General features: G+C 41.7%; 1 protein-coding gene across 1 annotated transcript in view; it reads right to left on the bottom strand.

The window, feature by feature from the left end:
- Positions 1-1,118: 1,118 nt before the first annotated feature.
- The window catches only part of HS1BP3 (HCLS1 binding protein 3), a 53,522-nt gene continuing 35,025 nt past the window's right edge, over positions 1,119-19,615 (bottom strand). The window contains exons 5-7 of the mRNA XM_042803603.1: positions 12,978-13,129; positions 12,341-12,476; positions 1,119-2,849 (exon numbers count right to left, since the gene is read on the bottom strand). Of these exons, the coding sequence (XP_042659537.1) occupies positions 2,621-2,849; positions 12,341-12,476; positions 12,978-13,129 (517 nt within the window). The 3' untranslated portion in view covers positions 1,119-2,620. The remainder of the gene's footprint in view (positions 2,850-12,340; positions 12,477-12,977; positions 13,130-19,615) is intronic.

Below are 19,615 nucleotides of genomic sequence, written 5' to 3' on the forward strand. Positions count from 1 at the left end.
CTTGCTGCCACCATCACAGGACAGTGCTGTTCATCCTAGAAAAGACTGAAAGGAGTATACTTTGTTCTCTTTCTGTGGTGATGAGAGTTAGAAGTAATGAGCTTAAGTTGCAGGAAGGAATAGTTATGTCAAAATGTAGGAAAACTTTTCTAGTATGATGGCAAAAAGTTGTAATGGAACAACCAGGGAGGCTGTAACACCTCCAGTGTGGCTCTCCAGCCAGACATTTTTAAGGACATGTTAAAAAAATGTCTGTGACAGATAACACAGGCGTAATTACTGCCAATGCAAGAACTCAGTGCCTATGCTCAGGTATCTCTCCAGCCTAACCATGTTCAGACACCATGTCCTGCCCTGGCATCTGCCAACTCTTCCAGTCGCAGCCTCACATCAGTAACACCTTGTCCTGGCCAGTAAGAACTGCCACCAGCAGGACACAGGCCAGATGTTCCTGGTGGACAAACTGGTCTTCCCAGGCCACTGCCAGCTCTGTTCTTCTACGATTTCTTTAATTTACTTTAAGAAATCATAATCCTTTTCCTCTGTTGATCCTCCACTGAGAGTGAAGATCTGCACTCACTCTACTGATCATTAAATCATGGACCTCTGTATGGCAGTTTTAGCAGTGTTCAGGCCATGTGGTGGTCTGTAGGCCAAAAATATAGAAATGCAAGAAGTCTCACTGAATAAAGTGGAGATCAAGATCCCTTAGCCCTCAGTTAAATAATACAGTGGTTGTTCATGACACCAGGTAGTGCGACAGGAAGGCTGCCCTGAATTAATTTTTTCTGCCCGCTCTCTGGCAAGTCATTTATTTTCTCTTCAGTGCTTTTGTTCCCCTTTTAAAGGATGGGATAAACAAGGTTCCTAATTGCACCAGGACACTGTGAGGACAGAATCAGGTACTACCTTTGCCCATATATAGTTTTACCTTTAGCTGCTCTCAGAGGAAATACAAGCACAGCTACATTCCTGGTTTCATACTTATTTACACAGGGTTTTCGCAGAGCATGCACTTTAACATCATGTAAAGCTCTTCGCCTTAAATGGAATCCATATTTCAACTCTGATTTGCTGCTACCCTACAACCTAGAGAACAACAATAATGGTAACACCTGCAGGTTAGCAAAATGCTTTATTGTACTGAAACATAGTGTACATAGACGAGAGTCAATGGTTATATTTTATTTGTCCCATCAAACCACAATACCTTTATCATATTTTCCATTGGCTTAAAAAGGAAGTACTAACAGAGATAATTTCATTATTGAAAAAATATATATAATGCTTTCTATTTATTTTGTTCTAGATTAGAAAGGCAAATTTGGGGATAGTTATATGGCTAAAATATATTACTATTTTCCTTCTGGGGAGATTGTCTTCACATCTGGATAGAACACACGTGGAATGAGTTCAGGAATCTCTTTCTACATGACAGTAGAAATCAACCCATATTGGTGTAAATTCAGGATGTTGAACCAGAGTCCCTGAGCCAGGGAAGAAGAGGGGTAGTCTGGGATGCCTGTTCTACCATGTTTTTCTTTTCCTGCATATTAAAATTTCTCCAGTATATTTTCTTCCTATTTTTTCCTGTGGATAATCCCAAATTTGTGCTCCCTTGTTTTAACCATTGCCATAGTAATGAAAAGACTACTGTTTTACCAAAAAAATTCATTTTAGCTTGCTGGAATTAATCATCGTGGCTTCCTAAGTTCTAGGAGAAGGGAAGGAGAAAAAGAGAGTGACTCCAGAGAGCATTCAGAGTTCCTCCATTAGAACACATCCACTGAATCACCTCCTGGAGAAATCTCTTTCTCTCCACTAACCACAGTGGAAGTCCAGGAAGACTTGGCTGGAAAAAATTAGCCCTTGTGAATCTTGAGTAGGTTCACAAAAGTCCTACAGCATCTAAACCTCCTACACACTGCAACCTCTACCTATGCCTGGAGCTGCATGCTTCTCTCTCTTCAGTCGTTTGCTATTCTGCCCAGGGGGCAGAGATGCATACTGTTTAGTGTTTGCAGTCCTACACGTTCTCTTACAAGTTGGTGTATGTGCAACAAGAAAGGCAGCAGATTGTCGGGCTTAGCTGGGATCTGAACTGTAGAGGAACTGTTACCTATACTTAACATTTCCTGGTTATAAATTACTCAAATACCAGTCAGGGAGGAAAGGGCTGTTATAAAAATGCACAGGATAAAAGGAAAATTACCTTCCCAGTGAGCTGAAATACACTGTCTAAAATGACAGGAACAGCATCCTGTCCTGCCTCAGACCATTTGTTGCCATGTGTGCAACATGCTTATCATTTTCAGTCAGGACTAAACTGGCCAAAACTGTACTACGTTGATACTAAAGTGGTAGTAGACAATCTGTAGTGCTACACCCTTGTCCACATTCCCTGTAAAATCCTGAAAATCTAAGGCAACATCATACCATAACTGCACTGTTTTGAAAACATCGTGTTGAGCCTCTGCTAGTCAAACTTGCTGCTCTCTGTATCATAGTATACAAATGAGCACAGTGACAGTAAAGACATGGACAACTTTTGCTACCATCACTTGAGCTCACTGGGAGTTTGGGCCAAGAAGGCATCATTACATTTTAAAAATAGGCATGTTCAAAAAAGACTTGTATCTTGGTTGTTGATAGATTCATTTTCCTGGATATACTGGAGAATGTCCACTTCATTCATTGTCTGAATCCTGTTTTCCTTTGGCTTTGCCAGTGGGGATGAATTAGTGCTCCTGGGGACAACTGCTGGCTTCTGAGGCAGTGGTGGTTTTGATGGCACCTTAGGTTTTGGTTTGGAGGTTACTTTCAAGAGTTTCTCTAAATCATCTTCAACTCTGGAATGAAAAGAAAACATCATTAACATCTTGGGAATTTCTGAACTGCTTTTTGTTTTGTGAGAAAATGCAATCTTGAAAATAAAACTTTATGCAGGAAAGGATCAACTTTGATGATTTTATTGTTTAGGAAGAGCTTTCCAGAAAAGTTTCAATATTGCCAAAATAAGAACTGTTTTTTTATAATGTGCTTTTTCAGTTCACCGTAGAAGTTGATGAATTTTACAGCATGTTTGCAAATTTCTAAACTAAAAGCAATTTGCAATTATCAAAAGAAAAAGAACTTTATTTTAATTTGGGAAAAAAAATGCTTTTGATTTGTGACAGGATGATTTGCTTCCCAGAAATTTTCACTGGATAGTAAAATTTTTCACATTCAGCTCTGCTTCCTCTTCATCCCCATCCCTCAAGACTGAGATTGAGCATTCCCCATGTTCAATCATGAGAAACTGGAAAAAATAATGGCTTTTAAAATATTGTGTTCACGTTTGCTTCCAAGAAACTGAAGTGGTTTTGCGCTCTGTGACTGTACACAACAACTCTTTTGGTGACCACTTCCCCCTATTTCCTAGTGAAATAATGCAAACCACCCAAACCAGTTATGGATGTTTTCTACCCACATTGTTTGGCCTCATCAAGAGACACAGCACATTGTGCATGCACAACTCTATTTCCACGGGAGCTGTTAAAGATTTTGAGAGGGCTGTTATAACAGATTGTCTTGTAACTCCAAGAGTTGTCTGCCCTTGGAAAGTGAGTATGTGAAGGAAAGGGAAAGAAGGTTGTGACATATCACATCTCTAAAAGATATAGCAGAGATGGCAAAGTAAAATTTAGCATAGCTAGAGAAGTATTTACAGGCCACAGTAATTTCTGCTCTGAATCAAAATAGCCTCATTTTGGTCCTCTGAGCACAGTGGCCAAACAAAATAGCATAAGAAGTAAACACAGTTGTTAAACTTCTGAAAGGCTTGATTGATAAATAATTGTTAAGCAGTCAAAACCCAACCAGCAATCCATGCAGATAATGAGCTGTGTAATGACCAGCTACAGAAGTGAAACCCCTGATAAAATGCATACCTTATATATGCTTACAGAACGCATGACTTGCAAAAGGCCCACCTCTAACTGTAGCATACAAAATTGGGAAAGCTAATGCATTAGAAGTGCAAGCAGAAACTTTTACATGGCAGATGAGGAGCCAAAGATCAAGAGGAACAGTAGGTTTGTAGTATGTGCGTATCTTATTGCCAGACTCCAGCTCTAGTGTGACACACTTAATCTATAACAGTAGCATTTGAGGCAGTGAAATTATTTAACTGTTTAATTGTTTACAAGCACTGTTATAATAACTGTTTCTATCAAACTTCAGCATCAACTGACTGAGCCCATTAGGCTGCAACAGTGGCAGCAGTAAAACTCCGTCTTCCTCAGCCAAAGGGTAGCCTGACAGGCAAGCAACAAATGAATCAGGAGATTAAACTAAGGTGCAGGATCTATTCCAAAGAGACTGGAATTTTCTTTGGTGCTAAAATTCCCTTCAAATAGTTTTACTTAGTTCACTCTTAGAGGACTTGTGAGGATAAGAAAGTCTGGTCAAGTGATTACTAAACAAGAAAGGAGTTGGCAGCACACATGCAGCCCATCCTTTCCCTCTGTCTCTGCTAGAGTGTGCCATGAAGAGGTGGCACAGTCCCTCCATCCAGGAGGATGGGCTGGATGCTCTCTGTTGCTCAGCACCCATAACCACCTCGTGTCAAATAGCAAGGAACAAATGGAGATGTGACTAAGGGAACAGACAACAGCTGTCTCTCTCTCTGGGAGGATTCTCTGAAGCTTCTCATTTGAGCCGCTGGTGACTGGAAGGGGTTTGCTGGAGCAGCTCTCCAGCATCACTGCAACAGGATACCATACAGGGAGTCTAAGGAAGGTGCCTTTTTAGTTTCTTCTTTTAGAAGCCCCATAGGTAGGCAGTCCTTACACTCACCATGAATTGGCCATAAAGTGAACCAGGTCAGAACCCTTTAAAATAAAATCATTCTTGAAGTCAGATCTTTTTGTGACTCCCAAAGGGAATCTAAACCCGATCAGTTATAACTAAGGCTAATCTCATAAAATCAACTGCCTGAATATTGATATCTAAAACTAGGATATACCTAAACAGACCAACTGATGGACAGAGCAGGGCCACTGTCCCAGAGCTCTGCACCTTGAACTCTGCCTTGTGGACTTGTATTCTAGCAGGCAGCTCCTCAAATTTCATCCCCCAAGTAATTCTGGAGATTATATTCTCTTTTATTTGATAAAATTTCTGATGCCTTTTAGTTTCCATGGTCCCCTGTGGGTGACATATCCCACCTAATTTACAAAACACCTTGTCAGTGTGTTTCTTTTTCCTGAATTCCATATCTACACAGAGAAATTAATTGAATTTAAGCCCAGGCATTTTTGTTTGCTTCAAACTCTGATATCCAAGAGATATCACGCGCAGTGATCACATTGCCCAGACATATTTTTTGTTCTCTTTGCTGTGCACTAAACAAAACATGTTAGGGCTGGTATTTCTGAAGCCTAGCTTTCTTCAGCTGATCTGATGCTTCCCTCCTTGGCATAAACAAATACTGAATGAATCAGTGTCCATGTCATAAAGTTTTGGTCATAAATAACAGAAACCTTAATAACCAGATGAACAATACATACAGATCATATAGAGGAAGCATGATTTTGAACTAGGAACACTGCCCAGAAGGGGCAGCAGTAAATACAGATCATTAACCTGATCAGATGGTACAGCTTCCTGAATTCTCTAATCCCGTGTGGCTCTATGTTTTTCTGTGCTAACCACAGCAACAAAACCACTTAGCACAGTCATAAAATACCCTCAAAAGATGCAGTCCAGTAGGTTGTGGGGTTTCTTTGGAGGGTGGGGGGGTGGGGCTTATTTGGTAGTTTGCTTTTAGGCCAAAAATTCTGCAGGAGATGATTTTTCAAAGTCTGGAAGCTGATCACGTAAATATTTTCAAGATATTGGTTAGATAGAAGTCTTTTACACAGAACACAGCAGATAATATGTGGTCTTTGTCTCCAAACCTGCTTTTCAGTGCTGCATTGCTAGGCAAACTGTTTGATCCACTGCTGTTTGATCATGTGAGACACAATTTCTTTCTCTGGAAAACTAAAGAGGTAAAATGCAAAACGCCACAGGCACAGATAGAAACAAGGACTTCTGTTTCTTGAGAAGCCAACGAATTGTTACAGTGCATAACTACCGCCATATTTAACTCCAGGCCAGGAGGAGGAGGAAGAAAAAAATCAAGCAACTATTCTGAAATAAAAAGATTAAAGGAAGACCCTTCCAACCCCCATCTTTTTATAGACAATCAGGCACAGAATCCATGTAATTAATCATTCTCTAATTAGTCTCTTTCTTCTTCTGCAATGGAAAAGCAGTGCCACATTGTTTAAAATTCCTGCCATGCTGTTGTGCTGATTCACAGGCTCCACTGGTGGAAATTCTCTTTGTTTTCAGACGCAGAAAGCAATCAAAACCCTTACTGAAGAAAGGCTGTCACAAAGCCCTGTGAAATGACTCCTGGCATGTGGACTTCAAGAGAGTAAACGAGTTCTGACTTGGAGACAGAGTAGGCTGCCATCAGAACATCAACATTTTAGATGCCACTTCTCTGAAGGCTGACCTGTCTATCTGGACAAGATCTTTGGGACAGGAATGACTATGTTTGTGTACAGCATCTAGCATGATGGGGACAGTGACCTCTGCTTGCTGGGAATGCTCTAATGAGGAGAATCCGTACTGAAAGCAAGTGACAAAGACTCCCATATTTTACTAAAGTATCCAAAAAGATTATGCTTGAAGCTAGATTATGTAACTCAACAGCAGTTCTTGCAGAACAGACTTTTATCTTTTCCTATCTTATTATCGGTGTCTTTATTTTGTCTGGTGTTAATTCCAAGTATGAGAGGTACCTTAGTGAAGCCTTGGGGAAAGGTATAATATCACATGTATGACTTGGGAAAAGACTTATTCCCAAAAATACACAGTAGGCTTCAAAGTATCTGTTGACCATCACTTCTGCTATGGTAGAGATAGTGTGATGTCTAAAAAGACCTGTGGAAATGATACAGGCTGGAGTTAACCACGGGAGTGCAAAGCACAGGGGGCTGTGTAGGAGGTATCTCCCCTCCTGTTCCCACATTTCCCTGCAATCCACTGCAGGTAAATCCATACTGGTACTTTAGCCAGTGCCAGGAAATATGTCTGGGCACTGGAACATGAGAGTCACTACTGTTGAAACGCTAGAAGAACCACTGGCACAGCTTCAGTCTGGGACAGATTAGCCCTCTTCCAAAAAATTTCCAGGCACAACTCAGAGCTGGTATGGGACAGAGCCCATTCCCAGCAGGCAGCTGCATACAGCAGCCTCATTCTGCAGGCAGAGAGAGTCTAATTGCATAGATGTAGCCCAGTGGTGCTATCTGGCCAAGGGCCAGAGATCAGGCCACCAAAAACTGGTAGGAAAAGAAGAATATATTTGTCTGCTGAAAGCTACTGCAGGCAAATCAAGGCTCTTTCCCCACTGTCAGGTCACAGCAAGCAAAGAAAAATGCCCTGGAGCGGTCAGGAAATTTCTGACTCAGTTATTGCAACCTCCTCTACCACTCGCCCATCACCCAAACAAACCTCTGCTCAAAGGTCTAGATTTAAACCCTCTGGAGTTTCTCAAAGCTATTCTCCCAACTACGGTGCTGCTCTCGTATCCTCAGGAGAGCAAGAAATCATCTCCCATCATGTGGTGCTGGAGGTGGTGTCCCATATGACCCCTGGCTAGTCTGAAGATGTAAGTGTTACGCTCTGAATTCAGCATCTGCTAATGGCCTGCTGGATGAAGATGTACTAACTTTTTCTGCTTCGGGAGTGGCAACCCTTCCTTGGCAAACCTGAAGCTAAAAAACCTGCTCAAGAAGCTGTATGGACTGAACAGTGATTAGAAATGGCCATTGTTAGGATGTGATTTCACAAACAGCTTCAGCCTCTAACAATATAATGCTCCTGAAAGGGTCATCACTTGCATCACTGATGGCACAGATCACAGCTGTAAAAACAGACCAACCTGTAAATACAGACCAAATTTATCTTTTAAGGGCACAGGCAGAATGATGCAGCTGTAGCACAAAGGTAAGAGCTGGTCTGTCCCTTTCAACAACTAGCAGCCTTACATCAGTGTAATCCTAAACCAGAATACACCAGGTCTGCCATCACAGGGCAGAAGAACTGGCATCCCACAGCTGACACTCTTCTCAGCACTGGAAAAAGACAAATGTTATGCTGACAGCTGCTTCCTTCCAGTTCAACTCCCTATTCATTATCGAAGGTGAAGTTAATTAAATCTCTCCTAAAAAGCTGCTCAGACCACTGCGATAATTATTTCAGGCTAGAATGTGTGATAATTCATGTAATTCTGTGGGCCTACCGAGCTGCTGCAACATTCACAGTATCAGTTCTAGCACTGGTTTTCCACAAAAACCTGATCCATCACACCAGGCAGGCATGATTTAGATTAATGAGGCAGGAGAGGTTGACTGCAGTCCTGCTGCATGAAAACTTAATTTGAACATCTGTGGCCACTGGCTGTACAGAGATGAGAAAATAAGATGGCATGAGAATCCATGATGGGAGAGTTTGAAAGACACTGATTTCTGCAGCAGTGGACTTCTGTCTCTAGATTAAATGGAAATCAGACCCAAGGAGGAGCTTTGAGAGGGGAGGTAAATGGCTGAATGTATCCAGAAGGAATCATTATATGGTATGACGTAACCTAGGAAAATGACAGGAAAAAAGAGAAGCTTCATCTTAAATCCATCCTCAAGGATAATTCTTTTAACATCTGGGAAAGGGTTGATCAGCTACCCTTTCCTCTCACTGCAGTTGGTCACCTTGCACCTTGGAAGAATCAAAAGCAATGGGACCCAAGACTTTTTGGAAGAGCCTCGGTTCCTCTGTATCCCTGCGGTGAAGAGACAAGTCAAAAAGATTTGGTTACCTATCCCTCCCTTTCTCAAAGAACATCTCATGAAGGAAGAGTATGATGTGCTCCTTTTTTTGCTGAAGGCAACATGATGAGACTTGACCTTGATGGTTCCTACCACAGCAATTTATCTGTTTTCCACAAGTTCTGGAAGGAGATACAAGTACAGTGCTCTACAGGCACCTCACTGATGTATTGTGGTAGAAAAGAGTGCCTGCATATACAGTGTCAGTGGTTAGAGTGAGGTAGCTCATCCAGTTTCTCCATCACCACCAAGGTTGATAGGCCAAGAAATTAGTAACCAGTAAAAGGCTGGTCAATGGACAGGAAAAGGGAAGATATTTGTTTGAATGGACAAGGATATTTTGCCACAAAAATAAATCTTTCATTACACATACAAAGCAATTGGTTCTTCTCAAAGCTCAATACTTGTTGTGAGTGAGATGATGCTATTTAAAATAGTAATTCTCATTTCATTTGAGCAGGTATCCACAGAGAGCACAGTCTTCAGTTTGCAATGAGAACATTTATCATATTCTCTTCTCCCTCATGTTGTGACAAGCACAGCCCACACACATTTTGCAGACTCATTTGTCTCCGTAACAGTCTCTTTCTCAAGAGTTACAAGTCACTGCTGGGGATTCAATGCTGTGCTGACAGTGCTGTGGTGCTACTGCTGCTACAACCACTCAGGTACCATAAAGATCACAAAGGACTTGGTTGCTTCTGTGTTCTGCTCCAAGTATCATCTTTTTCCCACCTCCCCTTTGGAAGAAGGTTCTGCCTTCCTCTGCCTTAGGCAGTGCTCTCCTATCTCTGCCCATGAATCACTGGAAAGTACATTTTACAGTAAGTCAGACACTTCTCAGATCTACCACATGCATGTGAGCAGGCCATGTGGTACATGCAAATGTACACTGTGTAAGTCAGGAGCTACCACATCGGCATTATTCAGTTAATCCACATGTGTAGAGTGAACATGTCTAGGTTTCTGGACCTACCACAGACCTGCTGGTGCATCACAGCTCAGGTCAGACTTAGGTCTTGACAAAATGTGTCCAGGCAAATTTTCTGCATGGTATAACAGAGTATTTCCAACAGATCAAGATGTTTGTCAGTTTTCCTCTAGTAGCTTAGCCAGCTCTAGCCCACTAGAGGAATGAGTTGTCACAGCTCCTACTTTGATCTGAAGGCTGGAGATAGACTTCTTCAGTCCCCTTTGGGAAAGGAGAGGGATTGTCAACATCTACAGGGCAAAAGGCAAGATTTATTCTTAGGCCTCAAAATATGGTCAAGCCCCCATGCCAGAGAAATTGCAGGGCTCAGCTCCCAACGAGCATTTCCTCTCACCACAAAAGGTCACTGCCTGGAAAAGAGACTGTGGCACAGCCCTGCAAGAACATGTAACACCAGTCTGGTGGTAAGGAAAGGTGGGAGATGATTCAAATGCTGTTACTACATTTGAGACCTGACAGTTCTGCTAAGGCTTCCAGCTGAACAGAAGACAAAGTGCATTGTGCATAAACACTTAAGAAAGTTCATCTACAGGATTTCAGGTGACTGCAATGAATTTATAGAGAGGCGAGGTGAAGTATTCTTTTAGGTTAAAACAGCACTGACACTCCTATTCCCCTGCCATCACCAGCTTCTCCTTTACCCCAGTCACGTTGCATTCAGTCCACCAGCTCTCTATGCTGTGCAGATAACAAAGTGAACTAGGTTTATCAGGGGGATTTCAGAGGGTGTTAGGCACCTGAACAGGTCAACAGACCCTGACCTATCTGCCTATACCTCTTACACAGCCAGGTCTTGCCTTTGTATTCCCGCAGCAACTTTCCCATTGGACCACTGGCACGATTTTCTGCTTCATTACATGTATTCATTTCCAATAGGATCTTGATGACTTGTCAGCTACTGAAAGCGCTGAGACAATTCAAGAATAAATGAAAATTACTGGAATTTAAAAGAAATGGAATCTTTTCTCATGGCTTTCCATAACCATCTGGGTGTGCTGCTAACATCGATGACCCAAACTAGTCTAAAAGCATGGTCTACTGGTCTCAGAGCAGACTTCAGAGACCTTTCTCTGCCACAGAGGAAGAGAAAACATATAATCCAAAGGACATTAGCACGACAAATGGACAAGCTTTCTCCACTAGTGGATAATAATGCAAGGACTGCATTGAAACAGGCACTTATCTTCTAGCTGTTTGAACAATCTGGATCAAGTGCCGTATGCTGAAATTGATAGCAGAGAAGAAAGCAAACATGAATACACTGCAAGCACATATATGTTTGCTCCCAGTATATTACAGCACTACATCAGGTCATGTCCTGCCCCACCAGCTTCTGTAAACATTAAGTGGGCTGTCAGGACTTATTGCGAGATGGCACCCAACCCAATTTAACTTTTTTTTTTAAATTAAGTCAGGTATCACCACTGAGATAGCTAGCACTTTTGCATGCATAGAAAGCAATACCTGTAAAACTGCCTGCTTCAGGAGAGGTTTGAAACCATGCACAGATTCTCTCTCACAGGTTTATTACCAGCTGCAGAAATCATAAATCTTAACAGGAGCTGGCTGGCAAGAATTAGCACTGGAAACAGGCTGGTCTCATCATTCAGATGCCAGCCTGAGATCCAGAAGGTATGAATTTGACTCTTTACTGTAGCACAGATTCCCTGGTGATGCTGGGTCATTCTGAGCAATGGCTCCCTGTTTGATCTCTTGAGGATTATCAGTGCAGGCAAACTAGCCTTGTGAGAGAGATGTCAGGAATAAAACACATTATGTGATGATACATTCCAGAGCTACACTATCAAGAGGGCAGGTAAGTGTAAAAGCAAGAACATTATTCCCTCCTGTAACTGAGCTCCCACCTTCCTTTTCCACTAGATTAAAAATTAAATGCAGGGTGATAGAGATTTTAATGAGAGTCCTTTACAGCTGTGGATGTGTGCACAGGATTCCTCCAGGAAGTGTGCATGGAGATCTGTGAGCCACCAGCAGAAAATCATTCATCTTGTGGCAAGAGCCCCTGATTTCAGCTCACCAAAGCCGATCTCCTCTTTGTTTCTGGGCTTTGTTTCTCACTTTCCATACATGAGGCCAGTTTTCACCCCCTGTGGATCACTCGCAAAAAGCATAAGTGTCATGTTAGAAAACAAGGACTTGATGGCATGCCTTGGGCCTTCAAGACTCTTCCTTTGGGGTCACAGAATAATACTTTGCACCCTATCTTTATCAAAGGGTCTTCCTAATTTCCTTTTTAATGTATTTGATATTCAAGCTCCATGACACAGATCTTACCTATTGCTTGTAAGTACAAGTATTGATTCAGTTAGCATTCACAGTATTTAAGCTTTGACCTTAAGTTAATCTCTTTTGAGGTTTAAATAACTCCTGAGATCACCTTCATCCTCAATGACAGATTTGAGATGTGTACCTTAGCAGTTCCTCAGTGTCTTCCTCAGGACCCGTGTTCAGCACATACTCCCTGTTCTTACAGGCAGCTGGCAACAGTAGAGAGTCACCCAGTCTTACCATCCCACCGAGGTCTGGATCTTCAAATAATTTCAGATCTAGAAAGCAGGACCAGAAAATGCTGTAGCTAAATCATGCTACATAACACAATACCTGCATTAACACTAGCTAGTAAATCTGGCTACTGGGCTGAAAAAAAAAGCTCATGTAGACAACTCTTTTTTCACAAGGACTTCCAAACCATAAAGTGCAGTGATACTCTGCACTCTCAGGACTTGGTAATCTGCTTTCCTCTTGCACTCAAAAGTAGGTCACATTACTCTTGTTAGTGTGGCATGAGTGACTATGGGACAGTCAGCTCCCACAGACCTGTAATATCCTAGCCCAAAATGTCAACAGTCAACAGCTGTGGGAACTAGAGGTTTTATTGATTCTTTCTGAATGAATCTAGATGATTCTGCCCCAGCTGAAGATTTGCCTTAACATTCCCAAGTCATGATTTAGCGTGTACACTCTGTATCACTACATTTTAAAAGCTCAGCTATACACATGCTATAGATAAAGCAATCTGTGTATATAAAAATACAGAACAGATTTACTCTCTTTCATCTTCTTCCTGGGACTCATTGATGAGAAATCTTTTTCTGGGCCAAAGAGTCCTTCATCTGGATCCATTTCCTCTTCAAAAATGGTTAATTTGGTCTTCTCTTCCTTGGTTGGAGGAGCAGATATCTTCTTTGTTTTTTTAGTTCTAAAACATAAGAGACAAGAAAGTCAGCTGCAATTCTTCATTTAACAAGAAAGATTTATGGCTAGAAACTCTCATAAGCTGAAAATAGATGGAGGCTTGGAAAGGATTAAAGAAAGGTACATAGGCATCTGTTAGTCACTGGCAGGAACAGGTTATTGAGCTGGAGGGACTGTTGGTCTGACATACTCTACCTGTAGTCATGTTTTATATTCTTAAGACCTATGAGGGAACCCAACAGGAATGGGAAGAGCAGGGCTAACAGTGCTGTACTTTGCAAACTACCACTCAATCACATTTGTTTTAAGCAGTTTTACTCCACACAGAAAGCTTAAAATAAGAAAGAAGAACAGTTCCAGCAACACTGTCATAGACAGACAGAAAAGGGATGGCTTGAAAAACAAAGTGCAGGTTGGACCATTGCACTAATCCCTTTGGACAGGTTTTTAAAAAACTCTTTGGGTCCATTTCCTTGCCAGTGCTTGCTTCTGTTTTTGACTGCTGCAAACTCCTTTCATAGAGGTCTCCAGAGGAGACATGATACAAAGACTACATCGCCTTTCAGTTGAAGTAAGCAGGGACTGGAAGATACTTGGTTCGACAGACTGCTATTTGCAGAATTTACAAATGTCACTCAGTACTTTCTTAAACCAAGGACAGGATTAACTTCCTCTAAATTTATTCTTCTAAAAATCTGACAGTGAGACAAAGTTAATTTTTAGGCTTCTTCTCTACTCAGTGGAAAGATACATCTCCATAGGACAATTAATCCCATCTATTTTGAACACTGATATTTCAATGCAATATATCTCTGAAGATTTCTTCCTCTCCCCACTGGCTAGAGAAGGAAGCTAAAAACTAGTTTGGATTAGAGGCTTCATTTGCACATAGCTTATATAAGGAGAGTTGAATCCCCTTCCAAGAACAGAGTGAAAAGCATGTGCATCTTGCTCTCATACCTAGCAGTCATGTTCCACTAGCTGAAGCTACAAGGCAGCTTTCACAGTAGGGCAGCTTGAGTTATGAGGCAAACCAGATGGCATAAAAAAGAAAATTTAGAGAATGGGACAAAAACCTTTGGGTGAAAAGTCCAATTGAAACTAAGCTGAATGAGAAGCATTCCTTGGGACAGCATGTCCTTCCTAAGAAATTGCCATATTTCAGAGATCCTTACTCTTAGTAGTCATGGTCTTGCAATTTCCAAGGTAGCCCCTTTGAGTGCCTCTTACACTAGATGATCTGATCTTCTCCTTTGCAGAGAGCAGATCAGGTTTCAGCCTAGAGCAAACCCAATTATCAGCACTTAACATGCCATAGTCATCAAAAACTAAGAACAAGGTCAAAAGATTACACATACATTCCAACTACATTAAAGAATCTTGTAAAATCCTCTTCCGATTACAGCTGCAGACAGAAGAGTGGAGTCCAGTTACTTCCAGTTATTTTCACAAGTTTATTATCACCAAAATAGAAGTCATGGATGATATTACCTTGCTACCACCACTTCATCTCTTAGCAATGAGAAATGCTGCATTTTAGAGGCCTAAGAGAAGAACTTAAATACAACCTTATTTGGAAATACACCCAATTCAATATACTAAAGGTATCTGCAGTTGTTAGCAACTGATTTGCTGAACTATTTATGATACAAACCTTTTTTTTAAAGCAGGAGAAGCTTCCATGGCTTTCATTTTTTTTTTTTTTTTTTTTTTTTGCATTTGTATTAATTATGGATATGTCTCAAGTGTATTCTGAATTTGAGCTATTTTTGTAAGATCAGGTCCAAGGAACTGCCTCAAACTGAAACATTTGTAAAAGAGCCTTCTTCTAAAACCTGATAAAATCTAAAGTTATAGTATGTACAAGCCAGAGAGCTTTCACCCAGGATTTCTACATAAACTCAAATTCATTGCTTTATTAACTGTCGTAAGAAAACTATCACTCCAATGAATCTAAGTATTAAAGGAAAAGGTAAAGAATGAGAGCCATTACATTTAACAACAAACACAGAACAGTAAGACTGTCTTTCAGGGCTAACAAATTGATTAAAAACAGAATTAGCAGATACAAATAAATCCAATCTTCTGGGGAATAAGCAACCTTTATTTGCATAATTCATGCATTGCAAAGTTATCTTTGAGAAGTGAATGTCAATATAGATGAGGATTTGCTAACATACTGAGGGCCGAAAAGTCTTTGACAAGATCCCTTGTCCATTCAAAGAGTTACAAGAGCTCTACTGATGCCTAAGAGCCTGTTATGCCACAGGTACCTATATACATGAGCCAACACATTTCCAAGCAACAGGTCTCCAACCCAGTGAAGTTAACAAGGTGTTTACTAATAGTTAGCTACAGTATTTGCAGCAAAAAATACCAGAATGGTAGGGAACACTGAAGAAAGGGAAGAGAACTACAAAGAGTGTCATAAAGCACATAAAACAAAATTAATTGAACTGAAAGGTCCTGGTAATAACCCTCTGTTTAGTCTAGCCATCAAACCAGCCCACTTACACTGGCTCACTTTCTGTTTTGCCAGGGGACTCCACTGGCAGTTAGAAGGCACGGGGCCAAACCCACAGGGCTTGACTGCTACCAGTAGGAACATGAGGAAGTTGTTTTTCTGCCTCCAAGTTGTTTCCCCTCACTACCCTTCTAAGGAAGCCACAGTTGGACTGCCAAGTAATTTCAGCACATCCATACAGGGACTCTGTTGAGGTCAGTCTCTAACTGGGAAACAGGATTCCCACGGTTCTGTATTTAGCTGTGCCAGTCCAAGCTATGCACTGCTGAGCAGAGGTTAATGGATGTGAAAGGATGTGTAAGAAGTTTTGGAGCCTGTCTGAGGCTCTGTTGTCACAATCAGCTTCAGCTGGCCTGAGTGTGTGTCTGCTTGCCCACTCATTCCCTCTCTATATATTTCTGCTACCTCCCCATAAGCAGGGGACCAAGGACTTAGCTGGAACTGAGCTGACTGAGAGCCACATGCAGGTAGGCATGGAGAAAAGTTGCAAGGATAGTTAATGGGATGATCATGATGTGCCAGTGTGCAGTAAACTGGTGCAGGTATGCAGAGGCTTTTGGGAAGGCACAAATGAAGGAAGATTTAGTCTCCCAAAGTATTTCTATACTCAAGCACTGCATTTCATTAGCAACTTCTTCACACATCACACGCAGAACCTTGACATCTGATATTCTGAAACTACCTGCATCCGGCTGGATGAAGACGACCTGTGTCATTGCTATTTCTCTGTCGCTGAAACAAGTGAACCTTAGAACATCACTCTAGTGAATTTTAAGAATCTTAACAAAAACCAAACTAGCCCTGAAGACGATGTATCCTTTGTTCAGCTGAACCTATTTACCCAGTTGAGCTCACTGACCTCTGTACACAAAGGACGGTGAGAATGACTCACATAACATGACCGTCTTCTGCTCTGAGTCCAAAAGAAGCCAAACTGCCTCATAAGTGACTACAGATAAAGACTAGACTCCTAGCTGACAAGGACCAAAACTGGATGCTCAAAAATTAGGGTATATGAATACATCTAGTCAGGCTGCTGACATACCTGAAAATCCATCTGAGACTCCTGCCTCCCAAATGATTCTTAAATCACCCATAAAAATGTCAAAAAACCCCTGTATGCGGAAGACACTCACTTTCAAACCTAACTCATTTTGAGCACAGTTCTCATGTTACTGAATTTAGGTCACTTGTTTGGCAGCCTCCATGTCTCACTGGCACATCGATAATGCAGAAAATTTTTCTGGTCAGCTGTAGAAAACAGCCACAAGGATGACTAAAACACTCCAAAGTCAGAAGATTTCCAGATCTGTATGTGTGATAGCTGTATTTTGAAATATTGGATCTCCAGACCTAACGCTTGGTGACACATAGCTTAAATCAAAGGGCATGCCTATTGTGCTCAATACTGACACAAGTCCCTAACCCATGTTCACTACTGGGTTAAAATAGTGAGTGTAATTATTCAGAGTAAGTGTGTGTCATTATTTAGAGCAAGTGTAATCTCAGCACACAGACAAAATTTTTCAGAACTTCTAATTCTGAAAATGTGACCATCACTTTTTTAAAGAAATGAGACTATGCTCCAGAAAAGGAATGTTACAGTAATATTAAAAAATTCTTATTTAGAATATACATATTAATATTTTAGGTATCCATGGGATTTTACAAGGAAAGAGCTCACTAATAAATGGACACCCCAACTCCCAAAAATTTACGTTCAGGATTGAACAAAAGAACTATTGCTAAAATAGCAGCAATATTAGCACATCATCTTGAAAACCATTTCTGAAAAACAAAGAACTTATACACTAGCTCATGCAGAAAACAAAATGTCATCTGCTGCTTTCTTTTCATTCAGCCGTGCTCATTTTCCAAAGCTGCCTGATAATAACAGACAGGACAAAAGGGGTCATTCTCATCCGCTTTGGGCAAGGGATGCCAAATAGAAATTCTAAGTCCATCAGCTGAACACAGCCTGACTGCTAAGTATTAAGCAACTGTGACAAGTCCTGGCCGCAGGGATATTTCACCTCACACAGTAATCTTTTTCTTGTGGACATCACAGTAGCTTACAGTGTTTTAAATGGCCTTGGCATGTCTCAAAATAAGATAATGCATAATAGATGGATTAAATCTCCTATTAGAAATCATTTGGAAGAAGAACATTCAGTTGCAGGCAAATTTTCTGCTGCTGCAGCCCCGAGATTAGGCCTTGGACTATTGTTCCAGCAGAGCAACAGACGGAAAGAAAGCCTGAAGAAGTAGACTTTCAAGAGTTCAGCTCCCATCTAGGGGCCTGCTTTTGTGAAGAGATTTTTCTGAAGGGCTCAGCACTCGGGAGTACCTGTTCTTCCTAAAAGATGCCAAGCTGTTTTTATAATCTGTCCTTAAGCTTTCTGATTATATCCTTTTTCAATATAATTTGAAAACAGATGACAGGACCACAGATGGACTTTTGTTTTGTATACAGCTCATTAGCAATAATCTTAATACAGAAAGCTTTCCTAAAATGTTTTCAACTAAATAACTGATGAAGCACACAGGCACTCGTATGCCTGGCAAGGGAACAAGGGTTACAGAGTAGATTGCAATGAAAGAAAATTAACATAAAGGAAGTTTCTTTATCGTCTTCCTTTGATTTTCTAGACTAAAACAGAATGTGAGACTTGCTGAAACAAGTTAAGGACAACAAAATACAAGTTTCAAAAATATAATCAAGACTAAATTAAACCACAGCAGGCACACTGGCCCAGAACAAGTCAGGCATAATAAAGTTGCCAATGATGATGTGAAAAAGCCAAAAATACTCACTAGCATTTTGAGTTTCATCTGCAAAGCAGGAGAATGGTACTTACAGGGTTTCTGACAACAGTGAAACAGTTTTTATCCTAATAGTCATGTTAATGATGCACATTTTCAAATATGCAATACAAGATAACACACGTGCTGGGTTTGTGTGTGTGGTGGGTATTTGGTAGCAGAGGAGGGGGCTACAGCAGTGGCCCCTGTGAGAAGCTTCTCAAAGCTCCCTCAGCTCCAAGTCGGCCCTGCCTCTGGCCAAGGCCAAGCCAATTAGCGATGGTGGCTGTGCCTCTGCGATAATATATTTGAGAAGGGGAACCTGGGAAGAGGAGGAGTTGGAGTTGTGAGGAGGACACCTCTGTGAACACTGAGGTCAGTGGAAGAAAGGAGGGAGGGGAGGTGTGCTGGAGCAGAGAGCCCCCCTGCAGCCCGTGGTGAGAGGGCAGGGCTGCCCCCTGCCACCCATGGAGGTCACTGGTGGAGCAGATGGTCACCTGAAGCCTGTGGGGGATTCCATGCCGGAGCAGGTGACTCCACTTTAAGGAGTCCGGGACTCTGTGGGAAGCCTCTGCTGTTGTAGTTTGGTGCTGGGAGGTCTGTAACATGAGGGGGTGACCCACACTGGAGCAGCGTGGGAAGGACTGCGGCCTGTGTTCCCATGCCAGAGAAAGTTCATGGAGGACCGTCTCCCGTGAGAGGCACCTCCTGTGAGAGGCCCTGGAGCAGGGGAAGAATGAGAGGAGTCCTCCCTCCAAGGAGAAAGGAGTGGTGGGACTGACTACACCTCCCCCATTCTCTGCCCCTTTGCTGCTGAGGGGGCAAGATGGAGAAATCAGGAGCAAACCTGAGCCTGGGAAGAAGGAAGGGGTGGGGGAAAGGTGTTTTTAAGATCTGGTGATGCTCCTCACTATCCTACTTGTGTCTGTTGAATGTTGCTGTTGTTAGTATCTGTATTAAATTTACGTTCTTTTTCTTCCTCTGACTAGTCTGTCTTTTCTTCATGACCGCGATGAGTGAGTCATCCCTCCCTGTCCTCATCTTGATTTCTGAGCCTTTTGCTTTATTTTCTCTTTCCCATCCCTGAGGGGGAAGGGATGAGTGAGCGGCTGTGTGGTGTTCAGTTGCCCTCTGGGCTCAAACCATGACAATGCACTAATGTGT

This window comes from Tyto alba, unplaced genomic scaffold (genome assembly GCF_018691265.1).
Source record: "Tyto alba isolate M040663 unplaced genomic scaffold, T.alba_DEE_v4.0 Super-Scaffold_40, whole genome shotgun sequence".
In the NCBI taxonomy this organism is placed as follows: Eukaryota; Metazoa; Chordata; class Aves; order Strigiformes; family Tytonidae; genus Tyto; species Tyto alba.